At 44.2% G+C, this 26,363-nt stretch overlaps 1 protein-coding gene across 1 annotated transcript in view; it reads left to right on the forward strand.

Annotated features, from left to right (window-relative positions):
• LOC144491864 (cadherin-related family member 3-like) overlaps positions 1-26,363 on the forward strand; it is an 85,141-nt gene that overhangs the window by 36,082 nt on the left and 22,696 nt on the right. Inside the window, exons 9-12 of the mRNA XM_078210154.1 lie at positions 424-529; positions 5,000-5,098; positions 10,553-10,785; positions 13,443-13,614. Coding sequence (XP_078066280.1) covers positions 424-529; positions 5,000-5,098; positions 10,553-10,785; positions 13,443-13,614 — 610 coding nt within the window. The remainder of the gene's footprint in view (positions 1-423; positions 530-4,999; positions 5,099-10,552; positions 10,786-13,442; positions 13,615-26,363) is intronic.

Consider the following 26,363-nt stretch of genomic DNA (forward strand, 5'->3'; position numbering starts at 1 on the left):
GATATTTTTAATTGATTTAATCTTAGCTTGATAAGACTTCTAACTCATCTTTGAGTGGCAGAATGGCACCCTGCACCTCCAGTGGCATGTCTGGCCAGTGTCTATGGAACCTGGATTTTTAAATAACCACATTGTCAGGTTTTGGGGTAGAATCATGTAGTGGCCTCTCTCCATCTCTCTCTGGTCTCCCTCACAGTTTCAGGTTCATGTTTCAATCCCCTCCTTCCTTGAATGACAGTGCACGCCTTCCAGAATTTTCTTTGCTTTACCTTTATTTTCTGGTATCTTGTTTTTCGATTTCTTTCGCGTACACACTCAGAAAATACAGCAAAATAAACAAAGAATGCAAAATTACCGAAAGCAGAATTTTATTGCTTTGTCTTCCTTATACATGTCTTACTGTCCATTATCTTTGCCTCTTAGGTGGGAACCAAAGATCTAGATTATGAAGATGTGGCAGGTGCTGCTGTGGGTTATACATACAAAATGACAATTGCGGTGTCTGATTCAACGACTGCTACACACACTGGTGAGGGAAGCGTTTTTGTTGTATTCTGCTGACATTGTGAATAAATAATTGCTTGCTAATTATTGAACCGAATTTGTTGCTAGAAGACCACATTCCCTGAAATACGCAATACAATGTGCCTGGAGACCACAAGACCTGGTTTTCGCTATTGAGGTGGATAGCTTAAAGATGGAAAATCTTCCAACTCAGCAGTCTCACCTCAGCTTATAGGAACCTGTTCAATGCAATTTTCGCTCTGGGGAGGCTGTTACAGGATTGAATCAGGCCCATCGACCCCAGAGCAGATCTTAGATACCTCGAGATTGGAGGTGGGGTTGGGGGTTCGGGCTGAGGTGGGCTGGCTGAAAGCTCTAGCTTCAGCTCTCTGACATTTCTTCCTGCTTGTTTTAGACGCTGTCAAGTCCTATAGCCCTCACTCTTCACATTCCCTCATTCACCTCCCATGTCTCCTCACAGTCCCACGCCACCTCCATGCCAGCTCATGTCCCCCCACCCACCCCCTATTCCCCCTCATACTCCCATGCCACCACTATAACCATTCACCCAGTATGCACTATGTGTAGACCTCAGGAGCCATGTGGAGATGGACAAATAAACTTCAAACAATCATATACAGCTCTCATTCATGCACACTTGATAGTGAAAGAACTCCCCCTTCAAGAATTCCATTTAAATCTTTCAAATCTCCTCAAGTGATTAATCACTTATAAAAACAAACACATTTCTGTTCAGTAGCCAGACACATCAATGACAGCTAATCATTTAATAGCCTCTTTAAACTGTCAAACAAAATGTGAACCCAAAAACCTATCCACCTGTATTTACCCATATTGCCCTGTATTTATCCTGTATTCATCCCTATCTCCTCTATGGGCACACTAGGGGGACTTTTCGCCATGGGAATCATAGCGGGTGGGGGGGAGAACCACGCAAAGTTCCATTAACCTCAGGTGGGCTTTCCCATTTTCGGGGCAAGCACAGCTGGAAAATCCCACCCACTGTCTCCATCCCTCTTTAGTTACCCCATCTCCTGTTTTACCCACTACATTTGAATAAGGCTAACATGTGGAGGAAGGGAGTTGACGTGCAACCTCCAGGTGCAAATCAATATGGGGGAAAACATGAAATAGTGAATATGGGGGGGTGGGAGGCAGAGGTAAATATAGGGGGGAGGACCATAATTATAGTTTTTGAAATTCAGCCAAGCATTCATAGTGACCTAATAATGGCTCTTGGGGAATGTCAACAAAAATCTCTATTGAAACTATGGAACAAGTGGTTGTGGTTTTTTTCTAACTTACAGCAGTTGGCTTGTCAATCAGAGCAGTCCAGCAAACGTTTTTTTAACTCTCATTGACAACTGATGGTGAAGTTTAAAGTCCCTCTCCTGCATATTTAAAGGTGGAGGGCTCATCAAATAAAATAGGTTGCTTGCCTGCTACCTTCTCATTCACCCAACCTGTCTGCCGTATTACAAAGGGAACGCAATGTTCACAGCTGTCACTTTATGGGCTGCTAACAGACAGAAAACAGGGCATATCCTTTGAGGGGTCTGCTGTGTTGATCAAGGAAAACCCCCTGAGATTATACCCTCCTTTTAGCCTTCCCTGGCCTCTAAAATTGAAATGACTATACCTCCTTCAGCCCTCCCCTCCACCTTGCTTGCATCTGCCAGGCAGACCCGTCCAAAACCTCTGACCTGCCTGAACTCTGGGATGCATTACTTCTTCATCTTGGACTGCCTGTCATCCCAGAAGTTGCCACTCCTTGATTCTGGGGTGCTGCTGGGACTACAGAGCTGCCGGCCAATCAGATTGGCTGCGAGCCCTCTGTGACGGGATTTCCTCCCAGAGTGGGCCGCAAGTCCCACTCTGATTCAATTAAAGCTGCTCCCAGCGTATTATTGCCACAGGGCAGCTGGGTTTCTGGTCAACGTGATGTCGAGGGACTCTTCAGTCGGGGGACTGGGTAATATGTCCCCCATAAAATCTACCCTTTCAAACCTGTTTTTATTTTCATGTTTAAAGTGTGGGGGATTTGCAAACTTCAGGTCATGACACTTAAACACCTTATTCACATTTCAAGAGCATTCACAACTAGTCCATCAATTTGTTCACACCGCTGGTTCGGGCCTTTGTAACAGCCAAAGTGGGGTCTGTTTGAACTCAGCACTAAGTTCAAATGGCCCTGCCGAGTTTGAGTTTCCCTCCCATGTGAATTATGCCCTGCCCCTTTCTCCTTGCCAGCAAGAATTGGGTCAATTGGAAATGAATCTGGAACTTCTGCATTGTGGTCCCATGCACCATCTTTAAAGGTCCGAGGAATTTTCCCGACTCTGTGAAAATCCTGCCCATGTTGCTCATGTCTGCACGTCTCGCAGACTTTCCTCTTCCGTTGGTTATAGGAGCCGCCCATTTTCAAATACAAGCTGTCGAACATCATGGCCGGAATTTGTCAGCCGTTCACGCCCCACCACCGTGACAGGCGTGGACGGAGAATTTGGCACTCAGCCAAATCTCCATTCACTGCAACGCAAACAGAGAATCCCGCTGGTGCAAACAGCTGGAAAATTCCAGCCATTCATTCTCTTTTTCCCTCTTGATCTACATCACCTAATCTTCCTTCAATTATACAGCACTGTGATATAGATGGGCTATCCACAATTACTTATCCATTTGAAATGGGATCCTGCAAACAAAAAGTTTGAGAATCGCGTCCTAACCTATCTTATAAATAAATTATTACCTCATTGCTCTTTTACGCTTTTCCTCTATCTATAAAAGCCAAAATACTATTGACCTTTTTGTGGCTTTATCTACCTGCACTCCCACTGTCAGAGAATTATGTCTTTGAACCCTGTGTTTATCCACACCCTTCATCCTCTTTCCATTAATTATAAACCACCATTCCTTGTTTTTCCTCCCACACTTCTCCACATTACATGGCATCTGCAACCAATCTGCCCATTCCATTAACAAGCTGCTGGCCTCCTGACGTTTTTCTTACTGCTGTTTGCCAAACCTCCTACAAAGCGTTCACAGTCAGCAGTTCCAAGCACTTTCTTACACCATGCAATTATGTCCCTTATTAATAGCACACTCAATAGGCTCTTTAGTGCTAAATGTTGCAGTTTTTATTGAGCAAAATGGCCAGAGTTTAGTAAACAAAAATGATAAAGCAGACCATACCTGCTTCATCATATGATTATGAAGAATTGCTTTGGTTATTGCGCAGTGGCTTCCACTTGTTTGTCTAAAAATTCAGCCTTGAAAATGTTGATTGCCAGACAATTAATTAATGTGTTGGAGAGAAGTGTACATCTTATTTGGACTTTCAACCATTCTCCCTGAAATTCTTCACAGTGTGATTCACTTCATAAAAGAGTGCTTGGGCTGGATGCTCTTTCACCTCTTTTCTGACATCCGTACTTACAGTTTCATGAGTATATACTGACCAGAATATAATGTTCAGGTAATGGACTTACCACTGTGGCTAGAAAGAGACTGTTATGGTAACTAGTCAGGCTTACAGTGGAATTATTATCATTCAGTAGCAATAATAGGAAGGCAGATTATTATTTGAACGGGTGTAAATTGAGAGAGATGAGACCGTGATGTCCTCGTGCATCAGTCGCTGAAAGTAAGCGCACAGGTACAGCAGGTAGTAAAGAAGGCAAATGGTTTGTTGGCCTTCATAGTGAAACGATTTGAGTATAGAGATAGGGATGTTTTACTGCAATTGTATAGGGCATTGTTGAGGCTACACCTGGAGTATTGTGTGCAGTTTTGGTGTCCTTATCTGAGGAAGGATATCTTTGTTATAGAGGGAGTACAGCGAAGGTGCACCAGGCTGATTCCTGGAATGGCAGGTCTGTCATATGAGGAGGGACTAAGTCAGTTCGGATTATGTTCATTGGACTTCAGAAGAGTGAGAGGGGATCTCATAGAAACTTATAAAACTCTAACAGAATTAGACAGGGTAGATTCTGAAAGAATGTTCCCAATGTCGGGGGAGTCCAGAACTAGGGGTCATAGTTTAAGGATAAGGGATAAACCTTTTAGTTCTGAGGTGAGGAGAAATTCCTTCACCCAGAGGGTGCCGAATGTGTGGAATTCACTACCACAGAAAGCAGTTGAGGCCAAAACGTTGTGTGATTTCAAGAAGAAATTAGATATAGCTCTTGGAGCTAAAGGGTTATGAGGGGAAGGGGGAATCAGGATACTGAATTTGATGGTCATCCATGATCAAAATGAATGGCAAAGCATGCTCGAAGGGCCAAATGGCCTACTTCTGCTTCTGTTTTCTATGTTCCTATTCACTGATTCAAAACACCAACCAGCAATCCTTCAGCTTCATCGAAAGCATAAAGAAGAAATTATGTTCGTAGTTGTATCAGATGTTTTTGCATATTACAGGTGAAACCAGAAAAGGACACTTGTAAAATAATTTTTTAAAAATTGATTTTGACAGCAACTGCTACAGTGATTGTAGAAATTACACCTGTAAATGACTTCAGTCCTAAATTTGAGAAGGACCCGTACATCTTTGACGTTCTCGAAACAGAGGCCGGTGAGTCATGATATCTTCTGTCATGAAAAATAATTTTAATGGTTATTATGCAGCATTAAGTATCTATGTATTACTGAAAAGTAAAGATAATATATTGTACACAAACACTCACTCAAGCGCATGTAGAATGGTGAATCCTGCTGGAGAAGTAAGGATACAGTAAAATCCTTGTTGTCTGGCATCCTCGGGAAATGGATGGGGTTAGTTAATCAAAAATGTTGGTTAACAGAAAGTTACGTTGCTCTGGACGCAGGACAAGGTGCGCTATACCTTTCATCAGGTACAATAGCCAAAACTGGCCAAATAATTTAACAACTTCAACGTAACGCTGAAAAACGAGTTCTGCAGATTTACAATCTATGATTGCTACTATTGATTTTATTTCAAGAATACATTATCTGAACACTAAATGTGATAAAAAAAATTGAACTGTCAGAAATCCCTGTTCCTACAGAATCCTGGTTGGTAGAGTGCCAGATAACACAAAGCTTACTGTATGTTAATGACAGTCACCATTAATATTGCAGCCCTCACCATCAGATATAGGGAGGCCATCTTGGACAGTGATAGAGGAGGAGGAAGAGGAAATAGGGAGAAGGCATCCAAGATGCTTCATCAGATGGGCTGTAGATGAAAGGCCATTCTGACTCTGAATGCCCAAAGATGTCACCCCATCTTTACCATTCCTCTACAATTCCCCACGTCTCAACCCATCTGAGAAGGATCAAACAAGCACCCTCTTGGCCAAAATGCTGAAATAAAAATAATCAATAAATAAACCATTTCATCAAACATTCATCCAACAATACATACGAAACAGAATTATTCACCCTTGTGCATCCCCTTGGTGCCTCCCTTGCGAGTGTCTTTGACTGTCCTACTGCATCTAACACATTGCTACCCCAGTGGCTGCAATATGGCTGGTGGAAGACAAGAGGAGACTGCAGATGGCCTTGTAAGACACATTTCAGCAGTTCTAGGTCTTGAAGGCCTGACTTCAGACTGCACCACCTTGGCATTGTCAGCAGAAAGTTGGGCTGGTTGGCTGAGGGGCAACAGCAAGGGGACAGTGGAGAGGCAGTGATGGGAGCAGAAATGTTGTCATCCTTAGCAGGCAAGTTCACGGGGCTATTGTCATTCCCAGAGGGCAGTGCCTCAGCAATCTTAGAAATCTATTGGAGGACAGGTCAAAGGGCTGCTGTGAAAACCTTCGGGCCACTTTGAACTCTGACATCCATGATTAGAATGGCAGTAGTCTGAGCCTACATGGCAACAAGCACTGATCACATGACCTCAGCTGAGATATGTTCTAGTTTCTGCCTGTGCTGTAATTGAGACATTAGCCATTAGATGTTGCATTATAGGTGTGTCTGCAAGTGATGTCATGTTCTTTGCCACCATGTCTGCGCTGGAAAGAATGGCCTTGAAGCTCTGCATATAGCTTTGTGTCATGTTGGAGCTGCAGTTCTCCATGTTTCTTGGCAACAGGCTGTTTGACGGGGCTGCCAATTCACCATGCATTCTGGTATAGACGCCCATTAACATTCTGCATGCTGCCCCTTCAAAGTCTTCATCCATGCCCCTGCATGTAAACTCATCTTCCTTTTCCTTAGCCTTGCTGCAGCCCTCTCCTGCCTGCTGACTCAACCTGAGCAGTTTCCAACTCTGTACTACCTTCCAAGTTAAGAACAGTGTCAATACCCAAGCTGTGGCTGTGAGCATCAGATCAAATGCTTGTTCATCAGAGGTGTGGCTCTGGCTCTCCCCCATGAGGTGATGGTGCACCATTGTGAGACAGCAGCTCTTGGGCCTCTGATAGCAGAAATGCAGAAGGGGATGGTTGAGGTGTGGGAAGAGGGGTGGGGTGGAGTTCCATGCTCGTACCCTCTGCAATTCGCACATCATGCCAGATAGCAGGAAGTGGGTGAGGTAGATTTGAGAAGGGATTTAAGGCAGAAACAAGCCATCATTCTGAATGTTCTCAGCAATGCTGGATACAATGGTTTTTTTTTATCACAATCATCCTTATGATGTAGAGAACCATTTCCTCCAAAGGGTCTAGCTCATGCAGTTGTGCCTGCCTCCCACTCTGCTCCCTCCTGCCCCGTAAAAGAAGAGGAAGAATGTCATTGATTGTGTTTGAGTGGTATGACTCCCAGGGCTGAATGAATGGAGAGGTACAGCTGCCAAGAAGTCAGGGCCAGGCTCTGGAAATGAACCTCTCTGACTATCTGCTCCCATTCCCTAATCATGCTGTGTCTTGAGGGTCTCCTGGGCCCCTGCAGAAATTTTGGTTGAATTTTACTGGCAAGTCCTGTGACCTAGGCCAAAAGAGAGAAGCAGCCTCATTTTAAGAGGCAGCAGAACCCAGAGAACGACATTGCCAGTGGTGGCCAATTAGAAATTCCCTGTTGGATTTCCTAATGACTATCTTATGTTGTTGGCTTTTAGTTACGCTCTTCCCCACAAGTGGAAACATTGGCTGGAATTTTCTGACTGTTCATGTAAATAAGTGGGTTACCGGGATAGGGCCTGGATGGGATTGTGATTGGTGCAGGCTCGATGGGCCAAATAGCTCCCTTCTGCACTGTAGGATTCTATGAATTTCCATCCCGCTGCAGTGAATGGAGATTTGGCTTGACACCAAATTCTTCGTCTACATAGCGGAAGCATGGCGTGAACACGCAATAAGATCGTGTCCATTATCTCCATATCCACTCCATCAAAATGTTTTGACTTTCAAAGCCCTCTATTTTGTCAACCCTTAGTCTTCTTTTCTCAAGAGAAAAGAGATGTCTATCATTTCCTGATGTATATACTGACACATACTGGTATCGTCTTTGTAAATCTTCTCCACTCCCTTGCCAGTGACTTTCTTTTGTATAATATGGTGACCAGTACTGCTGCAGCATTCTAAGTGTGGTGTAACTCAGGTTCAATGCAGCTTTAGCGTAACCTCTCCATTTTTACTTTTATCTCTCTCGATATAAATATAGTGCTTGGTTTGCTATTTTTATGGGCTTGCTAACTTTTGCCACAACTTTTGATGATTGATGTATTTATACTCAGAGGTCCCTTTGTCTCTCTCCCCCATCTAGACTTGGACCTTCCAACTAAAAAGTAACCTCCCCCTGCATTCTTTCTTCCAAAATGTTCTATCTCTTACTTGTCTGGGCGGTACGGTAGCAGAGTGATTAGCAGTGCTGCCTCACAGCACCAGGGACCTGAGTTTGATTCCGGGCTTGGGTCACTGTCTATGCAGAATTTGTACATTTTTCCAGTGTCTATATGGGATTCCTCTGGGTGCTCTGGTTTCCTCCCACAATCTGAAAGACGTGTTGGTTCAATGCATTGGCCATGCTAAATTCTCCCTCAGTGTACGCGGACAGGTGCCGGAGTGTGGCGACTAGGGGATTTTCACAGTGACTTCATTGCAGTGTTAATGTAAGCCTACTTGTGACAATAATAAATACAATTATCCATGTATACTTGTATTTGCCAATAATTTTGCCCATTCTGCAAATTCATTAATGCCCCTTGTAACTTGTAGCGGTCCTCCTCAGTATTGACTTTAACCCCAAATGGTGTTCTGTGCAAGTTTAGAAATAGTACTTTTGATTCCAAAGCTCAAACTATTGCAGTAAATTATGATGAACAGTAATCCCAGGATTGTTCCTTATAGAGCACCATTTCCCACCTTTTGTCACTCTCATTAACAACTGTTCACTGCACTGTCTGGCAGGAGTCAGCAATCCATTCTGCCACAGTCCCCTGACTCCACACTCTGTGGCCTTATTCAGTAGTCTATTAATAAAGTTATTGATGAGGTCAATGAAGGGGAAACTGTTTCTACTGGTAGGACAATTAATATAATATCCATCCCATTTTATGTGCTTCCCTGCCAAAAACACACCCGCAAGGGGCATGCTGCAATGTTTCAGGTCTGTGACCTTTCATCATTATATGGAGATGCTGGCGTTGGACTGGGGTAAACACAGTAAGAAGTTTAACAACGCCAGGTTAAAGTCCAACAGGTTTATTTGGTAGCAAAAGCCACAAGCTTTCGGAGCCTTAAGCCCCTTCTTCAGGTGAGTGGGAATTCTGTTCACAAACAGGGCATATAAAGACACAAACTCAATTTACAGAATAATGGTTGGAATGCGAATACTTACAGCTAATCAAGTCTTTAAGAATATAGACTTGATTAGCTGTAAGTATTCGCATTCCAACAATTATTCTGTAAATTGAGTTTGTGTCTTTATATGCCCTGTTTGTGAACAGAATTCCCACTCACCTGAAGAAGGGGCTTGGAGCTCCAAAAGCTTGTGGCTTTTGCTACCAAATAAACCTGTTGGACTTTAGCCTGGTGTTGTTAAACTTCTTACCTTTCATCATTGGCAGCAACCTTTGGATTTCCATGTTTAACTGTGTGTGGGTGCCCGCCAGAAGCGCCTGTCATTTTCCCAATGGAATGACAGTAAATGCTGACAGTATAGTTGTTATAACAACCCAAGCCAACGGCTGGGATTTTCAGCTCCTGTTCTTTTCAGGTGAGTTTGATGACGGGAGTGGAAAATCGTGTGAGAAACCCAAATTGTGTTTTATGTCGGCGGAAAGTCTCGCTGCAATTATTCCCCCCCACCCTCCCCACCAAATCCCCCCCCCCCCCCCCCCCCCCGCCATCCCCCCCCCCCCCCCCCCCACACATCTCCCACCTGTGACAGAACAGGAACCCCGACGTTCAATGTCAGGAACATCATTATAATACATTTACATATCATTATATACACCTCAATCATCTCCCTTAAGAAAGTCCATTCACGTCAGCATGAGGGCAGCGCAGCGTGAATCACGACTGGTCTCCAAAGTAAACACCCTTCAGGCAAACATCTCAAAGGAGCTCAGGTGAGTGCATCGCTCAGGGTGGAGAGGGTCATACCCAGGCACTACCCCAGGGCACTACCTGGTCACTGCCCCCTAGCACTGCCTCCTGGTACTGCCCAGGCAGTGCCAGAGGTCAGTGCCAGCGGACAGTGCCAGGGGGAGTGGGGGGTGTGGTTCCATATGAACTTTGGTGCAGTGGGGTTGCCTTTTAGGCATGGCACCCCAACTTTGAAAAACTATGTTGCTGGTGGGATGGGATCACTGTTTGCATTATGTCGCGGCACCAATCCCTTGCGGGTTTTTTTTCTATGTTCCCAATGACATGGCAGAGAAAGCCACCATTGGTGCCAACGGTTTCAATGCCGCTTTTCCCACCCGCCGTCGCACTCTGCCCAAACGCAGGTAAAATTCTGCCCAATCTGCCTCCCATACCTTCACCCCTTCATGCCAGGAGTGTGCAAGTGTTAAATGACTCCACCATTTACAGTTCTATTTATTTGTTGCACGTTATAGATTCCAGCATACATCTCAAAAAGTAGATTTAAAACAAAAATTACTTTGTCTAAACAGCAAAACACAAGATTGGAAAAGTTAATGCCACAGATGATGATTTTCCAGTGAATGCGGTGACCTACAAAATCATTTCTGGAGACTCACAAATTATAATGCGATTCTGGATTGATCCAAAAGAAGGAACCATCGAGTTGATTACCCAACCGGACTATGAGTCTGTCCAACAGTATAACCTCAGTGTGGAAGCTATTGACAGCGATCCTAATCAGCCTAAAACTGCGGTGACCACGGTGAGATCATGGAGCAAACTGAAAAGTTAGATGTCGGTTAAAAATTAGAAGCAATATTTAAAGAGTGTTTATGTGCTACGTTCATTACATGTTGCATTTATTCCTTGTACAATGTCACAGGGACTCTGGCATTGCCTGCGGAACAAATGCAACACAAAGACAAATTTTCCGTCGTAGATCACAGGGTATTAAGGACTGCTTATAAAATAATCGCACAAGACAGAAACTTCACCAGGCAATTTCAGGGATATATCAGTTGTCAGCCCTTATAGACTCTGTTGTGATTTTAGGATAACAATGTTTTTGAACAGCTTCAAATTTAAGATTTGGATTTCATGGTTGAATTTGTGCAATGTTTGGAAAAAGAGAACCAGCCAAAATTGATGGAAGGAGAACATTGTATAAATAGTTTTACATTTTTATAGCCACTCCATTATATTACCAGCAATAATTTAATCTATTTATTTAGTTTTAAATGTGAAAAATATATTTCTCAACCCAAAAGGGCAACATTTCAAAAGCAAATGATTTGTCTTGCTTGAATGCCCTCCTTCTCCCCTTGGGTGCTTTCAAGCATTCCTGGAGTTGAAAATGCTGTTCTCACTATGAAAGTACAACAGAAGGCATGTGGTGTACATAATTAAATATGATACCGTGGACCAAAATTTATGATAGGCACATTAAAGAGAAACTGCTAAGTTTGGACAGAGTAATCACTCACATTAGCACCCCTCTCAGTTGGGCGGGGAAAAAAATTAAACTTGGCCCCATGGTGTCCATTGTCAATTTTATAATGAACAGTTTAACCACGAACTCTGGAAAACAAATACAATTGCTTGCCTCAGCAGAGCAGATATTGCGCTGGATTTTCTGACTTGCGTTCCTGGCAGGTGAGGAATCCTGCCGGGAAGACAAACTCAGAAACATTATGCGTGGTCTGTTGTGACTTTGTTATCGAACAAGTTGGTGTTAATAGGAATATATGTAACAGATTACAAAGGCTCATAGAGGTTATTTAGTAAATAACTGAGCTATATAGGCCTAGGTTTATTCAATCTACAAATACCAAAAACGATACATAAAAGTAAAGTTTATTTATTAGTCACAAATAAGGCTTACATTAACACTGCAATGAAGTTACTGTGAAATTTCCCTAGTTGCCACACTCTGGCGCCTGTTCGGGTCAATGCACCTAACCAGCACGTCTTTCAGATTGTGGGAGGAAACTAGAGCACCCGGAGGAAACCCATGCAGGGAGAATGTACAAACTCGACACAGACAGTGACCCAAGCCGGGAATTGAACCTGGGTCCTTTGCACTGTGAGGCAGCGGTTTGTGCCACTATGCCGCCCATGTCATATTTCTTGAGTTCTTGAGAAACTCTGCAATGGTTTAGCACTCCTGTGTCAAGCGGCAGGAAAAACCTTTCTTCTCCCTATATGAGTTCTCTGACTGAATGAATGTGAGTTGGAAATTTCGAAAGAGGTTTGCAGAGGGTGTGGTGCAGCTGTTAAATGACTGATCTCCAATGGTGCAGTGAGGAACCAACAGTAACTCAAAAGTGAGAGGAAAGGGAAAAGTACTGGAGACAATTTCCCAGACAGGGTAGCTCTCTGATACTTTCATGCCAAACCTGATTTTTGAGGAGTAGGGAAAAGAAAGAGAAAAGATAGAAATCTCAAATATTTTGTAGGTGAAATCAGGCCTTATGTCTATTTTCCAAGGGGTCAACAGAGACAGAGAGGTCTAATTTAAGAGGCCAAATGTCCATATCAGAATATTGTTCTGATAGCAGAATAACAGCCAGAGATGTAGGATCAAGTTCCCAGTCAAAAGAAACCCCATGGTTTCTGGTATCAAATTGTTCTTTTGCTCACTGTGGGATTAATATTGAATTGTTAGCCAGTTATCCTGGAACATTGGTGAAAGTGGATTAGAACATAAAACATTACAGCGCAGTACAGGCCCTTTGGCCCTTGATGTTGCGCCGACCAGTGAAACCAATCTAAAGCCCCTCTAATCTACACTATTCCAATATCATCCATATGTTTATCCAATAACCATTTGAATGCTCTTAATGTTGACGAGTCCACTACTGCTGCAGGCAGAGCATTCCACGCCCTTACTACTCTCTGAGTAAAGAACCTACCTCTGACATCTGTCCTATATCTATCACCCCTCAATTTAAATCTATGTCCTCTCGTGTTAGCCATCACCATCCGAGGAAAAAGGCTCTCACTATCCACCCTATCAAATCCTCTAATCATCTTGTATGCCTCTATTAAGTCACCTCTTAACCTTCTTCTCTCTAACGAAAACAACCTCAAGCCCCTCAGCCTTTCCTCATACGATCTTCCCACCATACCAGGCAACATCCTGGTAAATCTCCTCTGCACCCTTTCCAACACTTCCACATCTTTCCTATAATAAATTGCAGGTTTCCAAATACAATACAACACTCAGATATTTACCTTTGGACTGGATATTAATATGAGAAAGTGGCTTATAATATTTGCACATTGTTCTTACAAACCATTTTCTGGGAAGGATTTGTGAACATATTCATCAAAACTGCTGTAACTATATTTGCTGTGTTCCATTCAAATTGTTAATTAATCCCTGCATTTCTTTTCTATTTTGATTATGTCCCCCGTTAGGTCATCATCAATGTAATAGAGGAAAATGATGAAAAACCTGTTTGTATTCCACTTACATATAAAGCAATTATTCTTGATAATATTGCCGTTGGAACCAATATCAATGGTTTCAGATTAAGCTGTCAAGACAGAGATTCCCTGAACAATGAAATGCGGTTTGAGATTGGATCAGGTATGTTTATTAAGTTGCATATTATATGAAATATAAATTTGCATAGCAGGGTGACATGCAGAATTATTTCCTATCAAACATTCAGACAATTAAGGTAAATTTGCCACCATGTGTGCTGTTGTGCATCCAGTTTTACATATAAATAGGGCTGAAACTAGCATTTTTCTTTTTCAGAGTTTCAGAGAGAATGTTACTTTTTGCCTGTTTTTTTGTCAACTGTTTGCATCTTATGCCGATTAAGGTTTCAATGGGCTTATATTTCCTGAAACTGGAATTCACTGCAACATCAACTTGTATTTATGTAATACCTTAAATCTGAGTGAAATGTCCTGACACATTCTACAGGACTATTGCCAAACAAATCGGACACTGAGTCATGTAAGGCGATTTTAGGACAGGTGATCAGACAGCTTGGCTGAAAAGGTGGGTTTTAAGAGGAGTAAGATTGAGAGGTGAAGAGGTCTAGGGAGGGAATTCCAGTGTTTAGAGTCTGAGCTGGAAATGAGGAGGCTAGGTAGGGACAGAGAAGACGAGGGGTGAAATTTTCCCGTCCCGCCCGCTGGGACAACACATTCTGTGTAATGTCAATGGTGAGACTGAGAGATGACACTTAGGCCAAGGCAGTAAAAAATGTGAATTTATTCAGAGATGCCTCAATCCTCTGTGTCACCTTCTTCTGTATCATATTGACATTGACACTCTCAGTTAGGAATCCTCACCTTACTGTGGACATTGACCACCTGAGGGTAACAACATTCAACCACTTGTATGCCTGAAAATAAAATGCCTCCTCTTTAACACAGACACGGTGACCTTGTGATCAGCCCTGGGTCTTGCAAACTCCAAAATGCTCAGACACTGTGAAGCCCTCAAGATGATGAGTTGTTGCTGATAAACAGCAGACTTCAGCTTCAGTACTTCCTCACTGTTATCATTGTTCTCCACCACATTGTCTAAAGCTATATTGTGTGCTTCTACAGCATGCTGAAAGACTGTATTGGCCATCAAATATCACCATTTTCAATTAGCATCATTTGTCTGGGTGAATGTTTAGGTGATGAGATGCACAGCACCACATCCCAACATTGTGACGAGAGCCTTGTGTCACAATCCAAACAATTACAGGTTGAGAATTGATCAAGGTTGTAGTTTTGAGCACCAGGACAATGATGTTGCTGAGAGGGGCAGAGCTTCGTACCTTGAGGTGGCAAGGTGCTGCCACATCTTGATCAGCTTAGCAGATGTACACTTGGAAATTTGGAAACACGGTTGGCAGACTGGAGCGCACATGAGCTCTGAGTATGGACTTACAGCATGAAAATCCTGCCTAAAGACAGAGAGCACATGGAATTGTATGATATATGACCCTTCTCCGTGTGTAAACATATCTCTATTTGTACACCACACCTCCACCTTTCAAGAATGTAGGGCAGGTGTGCAGAACAGTGGGACAGTGGTTAACACTGCTGCATCACAACACCAGGGACCCGTTCAATCCCGGCCTTGGGTGACTGTCTGTGCGGAGTCTGCATGTTCTCCCCATGTCTGTGTGGGTTTCCTCCAGGTGCTCCGGTTTCCTCCCACATTCTAAAGATGTGCAGGTTAGGTGGATTGACCGTAGTAAATGTGCAGAGCTACGGGAAAATGGTGGAGGGGGTTGGGCATGGGTACCGAGAGTCAGTGCAAATGGCCTCCTTCTGCACTGTACAGATTCTGTGATTCTATGGAGAGAGGAGAACACCTCCGCCTCAATCTTACACAGCCAACAATAAACATGGCATGACACTGCAGAGCATGTAAACAAGGTTCCTTCCAACAGCGCACTAACATTAAGGTTGAGACATCATTGATATCGCAATGGACTGGGAAAGGGCCACCTAGTGTGGTGATATGATGGCACAGTGCATTGACAAGAGGCCCATGACAGTAACATCTGTGATAAGTGGGGTGAGGGACCTTGATATCACATCTGATTGACAGCAATGGAGATCATCGTAAAAAAGTGTATATACAAGAGGAGATGTGAAGTGGATGTGACTCTATTTACATTTGTGAACATGATAGACATGTTTTGAATACATGTGCCACTATTAGAACAAAGAACAGTACAGCACAGGAAACAGGCCCTTCGGCCCTCCAAGCCTGTGCCGCTCCTTGGTCCAACTAGACCAGTCGTTTGTATCCCTCCATTCCCAGGCTGCTCATGTGACTATCCAGGTAAGTCTTAAACGATGTCAGCGTGCCTGCCTCCACCACCCTACTTGGCAGCGCATTCCAGGCCCCCACCACCCTCTGTGTAAAAAGCGTCCCTCCTAAAACGTTACTCCTAATATTGTTTTTACATTCCTGATCTTACTACTAGGTCTAGGTGCAAACCTGGTATCCAGAGTGGAGGTGGAGGCAGCCTACTGAATGCTACGCTCTGTTGTCTGTGATGACATTGGCGGGCGTTCTCTGGCGGGCCAAGACCTGGAGGGTCCAGTCCTGCTTTGGGTATCTAGTTGTGCAGCAGGAGGACCCTCTTCAACCTGTGGAGCAGGAGCTGATGGGGTTTCAGGTAGAAGGGATAAGGGTAGACCAGTCAGTCCTGATGTCACCTGGGTCTAGATGCCTTCCCCTTTCTCACGTACCTACTGATGGATGTCACCAATGATTACAGCGAAGAAGGCTGCTCCTGCAGGGAACTGATGTCCTGGACAAAGATCTCCTTGGCATCTGCCATCCTTCCAGTATTGATCTTGGTTCATTGGCATACTGGCGTTATCACCTCAGACTGAAGGCAAAGTGGCTCCGCCATCACCTATTGCAATCTGAGGAATGCAGCTGACATTCCTTCCTGAGTTCCTGTGATCATCACTGCAGCTCCAGCAATTAGACCATAAGACCATAAGACATAAGAGCAAAAGTAGGCCACTCAGCCCATCGAGTCTGCTCTGCCATTTAATCATGGCTGATATTTTTCTCATCCTCATTCTCCTGCCTTTTCCCAATAACCCCTGACCCCCTTATTAATCAAGAACCTATTTGTCGCTGTCTTAAAGATACTCAATGACCTGGCCTTGACTGCCTTCTGCGGCAAAGAGTTCCACAGATTCACCATTCTCTGCCTGAAGAAATTCCTCCTCATCTCTGTTTTAAAGGATCGTCCCTTTAGCCTGAGGTTATGCCCTCTGGTTCTAGTTTTTCCCACCAGTGGAAACATCCTCTCCACGTCCACTCTATCCAGGCCTTGCAGTATCCAGTATGTTTCAATAAGATCCCCCCCATCTAAACTCCAATGTGTACAGACCCAGAGTCCTCAACCGTTCCTCATAAGACAAGCTTTTCATTCCAGGGATCATTTTTGTGAACCTTCTCTGGACCCTTTCCAAGGCCAGCACATCCTTCCTTAGATATGGGGCCCAAAACTGCTCACAATACTCCAAATGGGGTCTGACCAGAAATTGATATAGGACTGAATCCGGAGCCTTATCATCTGATTCGAACACTGCAGATTCCAACACTCCAACAGTTCTCCAAGTGTCGGCTACTCGGATGTCCATTTAACCACCTGCTGCAGGCCAGATTATGTGCTGTGCTCACCAGATTGTGACCCTGAGAATATTCTAGAACGAGGTCCCACCGGGGTGTATGTCTCTGTGATGCTGGAGGGTGTGGGTGAGTGGTGTGACAGGTCTTCCATGGTGCTTTCCTCTGGTTCCTCATCCAAGGTGTTAACAGGGCCTGAGCTGAGGACCTGGCTTGTGGATGCCCTTGGGTGCTTTCCGGAAGTGCCTATGAAAGAAAAGAGAGAATTATTGCCTGGCCTGCGACTCTGAAACAGGACAAAGCACTCAAAGTCCTGTTGTCTGAGGGATGAGCTGGTACAGGATCCTCCCTTGTGTGTGTGCCGCCATCTTCACTGTCGCCATAGGCACAGTCTACGTCCTCTCCAGCTAGCTCGATGGCTCAGTTCTCAAAGGGATTGATTTTGGCCATTCCACTTCCTGTCTGGGACCTCTCCCTCTGATTGTGTGCAAGCTTGCCCTGCATAAAGACAGATGGAGAATGTGAGCAAGATGCATGCCAGGGCAGATGATAAGGATGCCTGGCATGTGTGAGTGGTGAGTGGGGCCATGGATGGGATAGAGGAGGTGAGCCCAGATGGAGATGTGAAGGTGTGTATCAGAGAATGAATGCTGATGTTCCTTGAGCTGTCAGTTTGTGAGATGCCAGTCAATGTCTGATGGGCTGGTTAATGTGTGAGTTTAGAATGATGAAATGATGGACTTATCCTGGCAGTACAGGTGAGATTATTCATCCTCTTTTTGCACTGGCTGGTGGACCTCTGTGCTGTGTTGGCACTGACTACCGCTGTCACTACCTCCCAAGCCAGAGTGGTGAAGTTGGTGGACTTCCCCGTCCTCTGGTCATCAGTGAGGTGGAGGATATTGAAGCCTCACTTGTGCTAAGCAGGCGTTCCAGGGAGCGTCACTGAGTTTGGGTGCAGCTATCTTCTTTCCTTTTAAGGCCATATCTCTGATCTGTGGCAGTCCTGGGCTGCAGAAATTGAAAAGACTGTGCATCTGTAAATGTGGCACCCAGAGTGAGGGAGCGATGAGACTATGGCAGGGTGGGTGAATCAGAGGATGCCAGCCTACAATCTGGCGTGTTTCCCGTGTATAATTAATATGATGGGAAGCAGACAATATGGCGCAAAAACCCGCCATTGTGACCGATAAGTAGAACGCTGTTTTCCTACCCACCTCTGCACTTAACGCACTTAGGGGAAAATGCTGGCCTATGTGAGTCATTAAATGAAGACACGAAATAAGACCAATAAAATAAATGCCAGCTGTCTACCAAAAAGGCCAGAATAATATCATCTTTTTTGGTTAAAAAGCAAAGCCAGTGAAGACAAAAAGATTGATTCCCAACTTCTGCATAAACAGAAACTTAGCACATCCAAGTGCTAGAAATAATTAATGTTTATTATCAGAGTAATGAGCTATGACACAATCTAATCAGGATAACTCTAACATAGACAGCAGCTGTCAAGCACAACTGATGGCCATTGGCATTGCACGCTTTTATATGTATGATGGAGTTTGCCATTCGTTGTTCAAATAATGTGCCTTGGTCTTGCTGACTGAATTCTCAAATGCAAGACTGTTTTAAAGAGTTTCATGGATATTAGGAGAGAACACTTCTGATGTGCCAGCTTGTTACTATTTTAGCTTAAGTCTGACAGATACAAAAGGCAAGCTGCAGCTTCATAGGAACCTAAAGGCCGGAATTCTCATGCTGTTCACACCGGCGGGATTCTTCAGTTCCACCGGGCAGTGCATCCCCGCCTGCGTGCTTCCCGTTGGTGTGCGGGTGACGTCAGTGGGAATTCCCATTGACAGCGGCGGGACCAGAGAATCCCGCTGCTAGCAAACAACCTGCTACCTTCTGCTGGCGAGATACAAGCAGCTGGGAGGCCGGGGAATCTCACCCTACATCTCTGAAGAAGAGTCATACATACTCGAAATGTTAACTCAATTTTCTCTTTCCACAGATGCTGCCAGACCTGCAGGTTTTTCCTGTATTTTCTGTTTCTGTTTCATAGGGACATAAATGGGCTATTCAACCCCTCGAGAATTTTCTCCCATTCAGTGAGATCGTGACTGACCTGCAACTTCAACATAGAGTCATATTGGACTCAAAACATTCTCTTTCTCGCCCCATAGTTGCTGCCAGGCCTGCTGAGTTTTCCCAGATCTACCCACCTTGGTTTCATTCCTTTCATGTTCTTATCTAGCAAAAATCTATTGATCTCAGATTTCAATTAGAAATTTAGCTAGCATCTATCGATTTCTGTAGAAGAGAGTTCCACACATCTACAACATTTTGCCTGTTTCCTTACTTCTTTCCAGGCAGGCCTGGTTCTGACTTTCAAGTTCATCCTAGACTCTTTCACCAGCAGAAAGCATTTCTCTCTGTCTACTCTATCAGTTCCTTTCTAAATCCTAAGTCGCCCTTTAACTGTCTCAATTCCAGGGAATATAAGCCTAGTGCTTTTGTAATCTGTCCTCATAATCTAACTCTTGGAGCCAAAGTAATATTATGATGAATCTGGGCTACACTCCTTCCCAAGACCAAAATACAATTTCTAAGACGTGCGCCGAAAACTTCCGACCTTGTCCGTGGCTGGGATTCTCCAGTGCCACTGCAGTGATTGGAGTTTTGGCTGAGCATGAAATTCTCCACTCTCACTGGCAGTGGAACAGGAACGGATGTGATTGGAGAATCCAGCCCGTGACACCCAGAACTGTACATGCTACTCCAGATGTGGTCTAAATAGGGCTTGGTATAGCTGCAACAGAACAGCTTCCTCTTTGTAATATACCTCCTTGGTTATAAAGGTGAATGGATGTTTGGTTATTTTTTATAGCCAACAAAACATTTTAGTGATCTCCGTTTGTGGGATGTTTACATAATTCTCCGAGGTGTTGGTATTTTGCAAGAATTGGGCAATAAATACAATTCTGTGAAGTATTCATCTGTTTTTTTGAAAGATTTGCAAGGAAATGCAATCAAAATAATTTCGACTGCGGAGTTTATACACCTGGTGTGTCAGTTAAAGAGAAAAGACAGTTTTGCACATCTAACGCCCAACAGAATTTCTGATAATGGCTTACACTCTTGAAATTTTAAATTGTTTTTTTCTCCACAGGTGTTGACTGATCCACTGAATATTTCCAGCGTTTTCAGTTTGTATTTGTATTCTCAGAACCTGCAGTTTTTTCTCTTTTATTTGGACTGATGAATTTGTGCTATTTTCCCTGACTGTGAAAACTCACCATTACTGCTTGCGTCTGTGTGTGTTACTGTCAGCGAACAAACCTGTCTGAAAGCGTGTGAGAATGTCTGCCTCATTGTCGTCTGCTGAGATGTGGGCATAGTGTGAAAATTCCTACATGCAATCCAGAGAAAAGAAATGAGTGTCTTGTTCACCTGGGGCATGGTCTCCTAGTTTTACTGTGTATAAGTCACTCTTCAGGTTACTGTATTGCTTTGCATTGGAAATGCGTAAAAACCCGACTTAAGACATCTGAGGGCATCTTTCTAAGCCCAATGGTTTATCTATAGCTTTGGTTGTTTCCCACCACAGAGAGAGCATAGGTTCATGCCAGGCTGAGGCCCAGCCATGATAATGGTGCAAACCCCCAGTTGAAACTGGGCTATGAGATAGCCTGCCATTCAAATAAGCCCTCATTGGTCTAGATAAGGCAAGAGGGAATTTCCAAGTCAGGCTTTGTGAAGTGGCAGAACTGGGAGTGGTTCCTTATTGAACCATTCCGGGTAACAGAATAAAAGACCACAGAGAGTTTTCTAGGCTTCACAGTCACTGCAGATACAAGCCTGAGACTGACTCCATCAGGGAATTAATCTGCCAAGCCAGATGTCGACTGGTGCTACCGTCAGTGCTCTCCCATCCTGAAGAAAGCTGGGGTTGAGCTGCAAACCAACACTTTGGTATCAATGCTCTGCTGAAGGCAATGCCCAACCCTATTTGACTCAATCACCATCCCCAACCCCTGACTCTGCCAAACCTCAAGATGAATTCCCAAATGCTCCTAACTTGACCATGCAATTTGTGATTCTAATATGTGCACAGTCTTAATTGCCATAACGTACTCATTTCTAAACATAATGTGATAAATTATATAAGAATTTTGTAACTTACTTTGTATGAACATCTCAGATGGTTTTTCGATTACTATGGGGTGAATTTTCCCCCTCTGCCCACCACAAGAATCACAACAGGCGAGAGGCGGACCAAGAAAAGGTCCGTTGACCTCAGGCGGGATTTTCCGATTTCGGGGCGAGCGCAGTCAGAAAATTCTGCCCTAAAAGTTTTTTCACTGTTTATTCATTCAGAGAATGTGGGCATCTCTGGCTAGGTCAGCAATTATTGCCCCTCTCTAATTCCCCTTGAGAAGATGGTAGTGAGCCACCTTTTTAAACCACTGCAGTTCACGTGGTGCAGGTACAACCACAGTGCTATTAGGAAGGGAATTCCAGGATTTTGAGCCAGTGGCAGTGAAAGAACGGTGAGATATTTCCTAGTCAGGGTGGTGTACGGGTTGGAGGGAAACATGCAAGTGGTGGTGTTCCCATTCATCTCCTGCCCTTGTCCTTCTAGGTGGTTGAGGGTGCAGGTTTGGAAGGTGCTGTTGAAGGAGCCTTGGTGATTTGCTGCAGTGCATCTTGTAGGTGGCACACACTGTTGCCACTGTGCTTCAGCAGAGGAGGAAGTGAATGTTGAAGGTGGTCAAAGATCTTGCAATTATGGCACAAGTCCTCAGGTGTTAGTAAGAAGGACTTTGCAGGGTTGTGAGGGCTAGATTTGCTGTTGTTTCCAGTGCCTAAGTCAATGCCAGGTTGTCTGTACGGTTTCATTCCTTTTTGTAAACTTTGTAGTGGCTTGGTACAACTGAGTGGCTTCTGGACCATTTCAGAGAGCATTTAACAGTTAACCACACTGCTGTGGGTTTGGACTTATACATAGACCAGACCAGGTAAGGATGGCAGATTTCCTTCCTGAAAGGACAGTAGTGAACCAGATGGGTACCTACGATAATTGATAATGGTTTCATTGTCATCATTATGAAGACTAGTTTTAAATTCCAGATTTATTAATGGAATTTAAATTCCAGCAGCTGTAGTGGGATTTTAACCCATGTCCCCAGAGCATTATCCTGGGGCTCCAGGTTACTAGTCCAATGACATTACCACTAAACCATTGTCTCCCCCAAGATATTTCAATAGTGACTAGTTTGTTCCATTGACGCTGCTAGTGAACAGATTACAGTCAATTCTGAATGGAAAAATCTTAACATGACAAAATTACATAATTTAATCAAGCTAATTGTCTCCAATTAGTTTATTGTATTAAGATCTGCTTACTTAAAATTACTCACCAACATCTACATCTTGTTTGCAACTTTACTTTGGGTTGGATTTTTAGATCCTGGGGGGAGGGGGTTGGAATGGAAGCAAGTAGATATAGAATTTTGAGCTGCCAGTCTGCGTGCCATCTTCCATCTTGGCCATTTGCCCAGGAGCAGGATGTGGGCAGTGGGAGCGGTAGGGTGACCTGCCTGCAAGTGCTGGCTGGTCAGTTGAGATATTTAGGCCTGTTATCACAAGCTGACTGTAATTTTCCCATCCCATTCCCTGCAGGTGACGGGGGGCAGCATGGAGGGGGTGGTGTTGCAGGTTTTCCCTGCTTGGCCAGGCTTCCTTGTGATTTCACCCCCCCCCCCCACCCCCGGCCCCCACACCCCCCACCCTCCCCCACCCACCCACCCTAATAAGGGAGTCCCAGCTGAAAATGCCACTTTAACATTTTTCATTTGAAGGTGTTGGGGAGATGACATCTGCATTTTGGGAGACCTTCTCTTCCACTTATCATGGTAGAGTTTGTAAAATGTGTTCATCAGTATATAGAGGTGCCAACTAGAGAGGATGCGATATTGGATCTCCTATTGGGAAATGAGGTAGGGCAGGTGATGGATCTGAGTGTGAGGGAACACTTTGGATCCAGTGATCATAATGCCATTAGTTTCAACCTGATCATGGATAAGGATAGATCTGGTCCGCGGGTTGAAGTTCTGAACTGCAAAATGGCCAAATTTGATTACATGAGAAGGGATCTGGGAAGTGTGGATTGGCACAGGCTGTTCTCTGGTAAGGATGTAAATGGAAAGTGGGAGGCCTTCAAAGGAGAAATTTTAAGAGTGCAGAGTTTGTATGTTCCTGTCAGGATTAAAGGCAAAGTAAATAGGAATAAGGAACCTTGGTTCTCGAGGGAGATTGTAACACTGATTAAGAGGAAGAGAGAGTTGTATGAAATGTACAAGCAGCAAGGAACAGATCAGATGCTCGAGGAGTATAAAAAGTGCAAGAAGCTACTTAAGAGGGAAATCAGGAGGGCTAAAAGAAGACATGAGGTTGCTTTGGCAGACAGAGTGAAGGAAAATCCAAAGAACTTCTATAGGTATGTTAGGAGCAAAAGGATAGTGAGGGATAAAATTGGTTCTCTTGAAGACCAGAGTGGTAGACTGTGTATGGAACCAAAAGAGATGGGGAGATACTAAATGTTTTTTTTGCATCCGTATTTACGGATGTCTACGGAAATAGGGCAAACAGGTAGGGAGGTCATGGAACCTTTACAGATTAAAGGGGAGGAGGTGCTTGCTGTCTTGAGGCAAATCAGAGTGGATAAATCCCCAGGACTGGACAGGGTATTCCCATGGACCTTGAGGGAAGCTAGTGTTGAACTTGCAGGGGCCCTGGCAGACATATTTAAAATGTCAGTATTCACGGGGGAGGTGCCGGATGATTGGAGGGTGGCTCATGTTGTTCCGTTGTTTAAAAAAGGTTCCAAAAGAAATCCGGGAAATTATAGGCCAGTAAGTTTGACGTCGGTGGTGGGCAAGTTATTGGAGGGTGTGATAAGCGATAGGATCTACAAATATTTGGATAGACAGGGACTTATTAGGGAGAGTCAACATGGCTTTGTGCGTGGTAGGTCATGTTTGACCAATCTATTAGAGTTTTTCGAGGAAGTTACCAGGAAAGTGGATGAAGAGAAGGCGGTGAATGTTGTCTACCTGGATTTCAGCAAGGCCTTTGACAAGGTCCCTCATGGGAGGTTAGTTAGGAAGGTTCAATCGCTGGGTATACATGGGGAGGTAGTAAATTGGATTAGACACTAGCTCAATGGAAGAAGCCAGAGAGTGGTTGTGGAGGATTGCTTCTCTGAGTGGAGGCCTGTGACTAGTGCTGTGCCGCAGGGATCGGTGTTGGGTCCATTGTTGTTTGTCATCTATATCAATGATCTGGATGATAATGTGGTAAATTGGATCAGCAAGTTTGCTGACGATACAAAGATTGGAGGTGTAATGGACAGTGAGGAAAGTTTTCAAAGCTTGCAGAGGGATTTGGACCAACGAGAAAAATGGGCTGGAAAATGGCAAATGGAATTTAATGCAGACAACAAAGAACAAAGAACAAAGAACAATACAGCACAGGAACAGGCCCTTCGGCCCTCCAAGCCCGTGCCACTCCCTGGTCCAAACTAGACCATTCTTTTGTATCCCTCCATTCCCACTCCGTTCATATGGCTATCTAGATAAGTCTTAAACGTTCCCAGTGTGTCCGCCTCCACCACCTTGCCTGGCAGTGCATTCCAGGCCCCCACCACCCTCTGTGTAAAATATGTCCTTCTGATATCTGTGTTAAACCTCCCCCACTTCACCTTGAACCTATGACCCCTTGTGAACATCACCACCGACCTGGGGAAAAGCTTCCCACTGTTCACCCTATCTATGCCTTTCATAATTTTATACACCTCTATTAAGTCTCCCCTCATCCTCCGTCTTTCCAGGGAGAACAACCCCAGTTTACCCAATCTCTCCTCATAACTAAGCCCCTCCATACCAGGCAACATCCTGGTAAACCTCCTCTGTACTCTCTCCAAAGCCTCCACGTCCTTCTGGTAGTGTGGCGACCAGAACTGGACGCAGTATTCCAAATGCGGCCGAACCAACGTTCTATACATCTGCAACATCAGACCCCAACTTCTATACTCTATGCCCCATCCTATAAAGGCAAGCATGCCATATGCCTTCTTCACCACCTTCTCCACCTGTGACGTCACCTTCAAGGATCTGTGGACTTGCACGCCCAGGTCCCTCTGCGTATCTACACCCTTTATGGTTCTGCCATTTATCGTATAGCTCCTCCCTACATTATTTCTACCAAAATGCATCACTTCGCATTTATCAGGATTAATACAGACAAGTGTGAGATATTGCACTTTGGAAGGACAAACCAAAGTAGAACATACAGGGTAAATGGTAGAGTGAAGAGTGCAGTTGAACAGAGGGATCTGGGAATACAGGTACAGAATTCCCTAAAAGTGACGTCACAGGTGGATAGGGTCGTAAAGAGTGCCTTTGGTACATTGGCTTTTATAAATCGGAGTATCGAGTATAAAAGTTGGAGTGTTATGGTAAGGCTATATAAGGCATTGGTGAGGCCGAATTTAGAGTATTGTGTACAGTTTTGGTCACCTAGTTACAGGAAGGATGTAAATAAGGTTGAAAGAGTTGCAAAGAAGGTTCACAAGGATGTTGCCGGGACTTGAGTTACAGAGAGAGATTGAATAGGTTGGGACTTTATTCCCCGGAGAGTAGAAGAATGAGGGGAGATTTGATAGAGGTGTATAAGATTTTGATGGGTATAGATAGAATGAATGCAAGCAGGCTTTTTCCACTGAGGCTAGGGGAGAAAAAAACCAGAGGGCATGGGTTAAGGGTGAAAGGAGAAAAATTTAAAGGGAATATTAGGGGGGGCTTCTTCACGCAGAGAGTGGTGGGAGTGTGGAATGAGCTGCTGGATAAAGTGGTAAATGCGGGGTCACTTTTAACATTTAAGAAAAACTTGGACGGGTTCATGGATGAGAGGGGTGTGGAGGGATATGGTCCAAGTGCAGGTCAGTGGGACAAGGCAAAAAATGGTTCGGCACAGACAAGAAGGGCCAAAAGGCCTGTTTCTGAGCTGTAATTTTCTATGGTTCTATGAATAGCATCCTGCTGCTGCTACTAAATTGGAAGCCCTTCAGTTGCTCCCCAGCTTTGAGACCCTGCCCACCTTCTTTAAGTGGACAGTGAGCCTGCCCTCTGGCCAACTCGATGAAAATCACAATTGAGTGT

Source organism: Mustelus asterias, chromosome 3 (assembly GCF_964213995.1).
Source record: "Mustelus asterias chromosome 3, sMusAst1.hap1.1, whole genome shotgun sequence".
Taxonomy (NCBI): domain Eukaryota; kingdom Metazoa; phylum Chordata; class Chondrichthyes; order Carcharhiniformes; family Triakidae; genus Mustelus; species Mustelus asterias.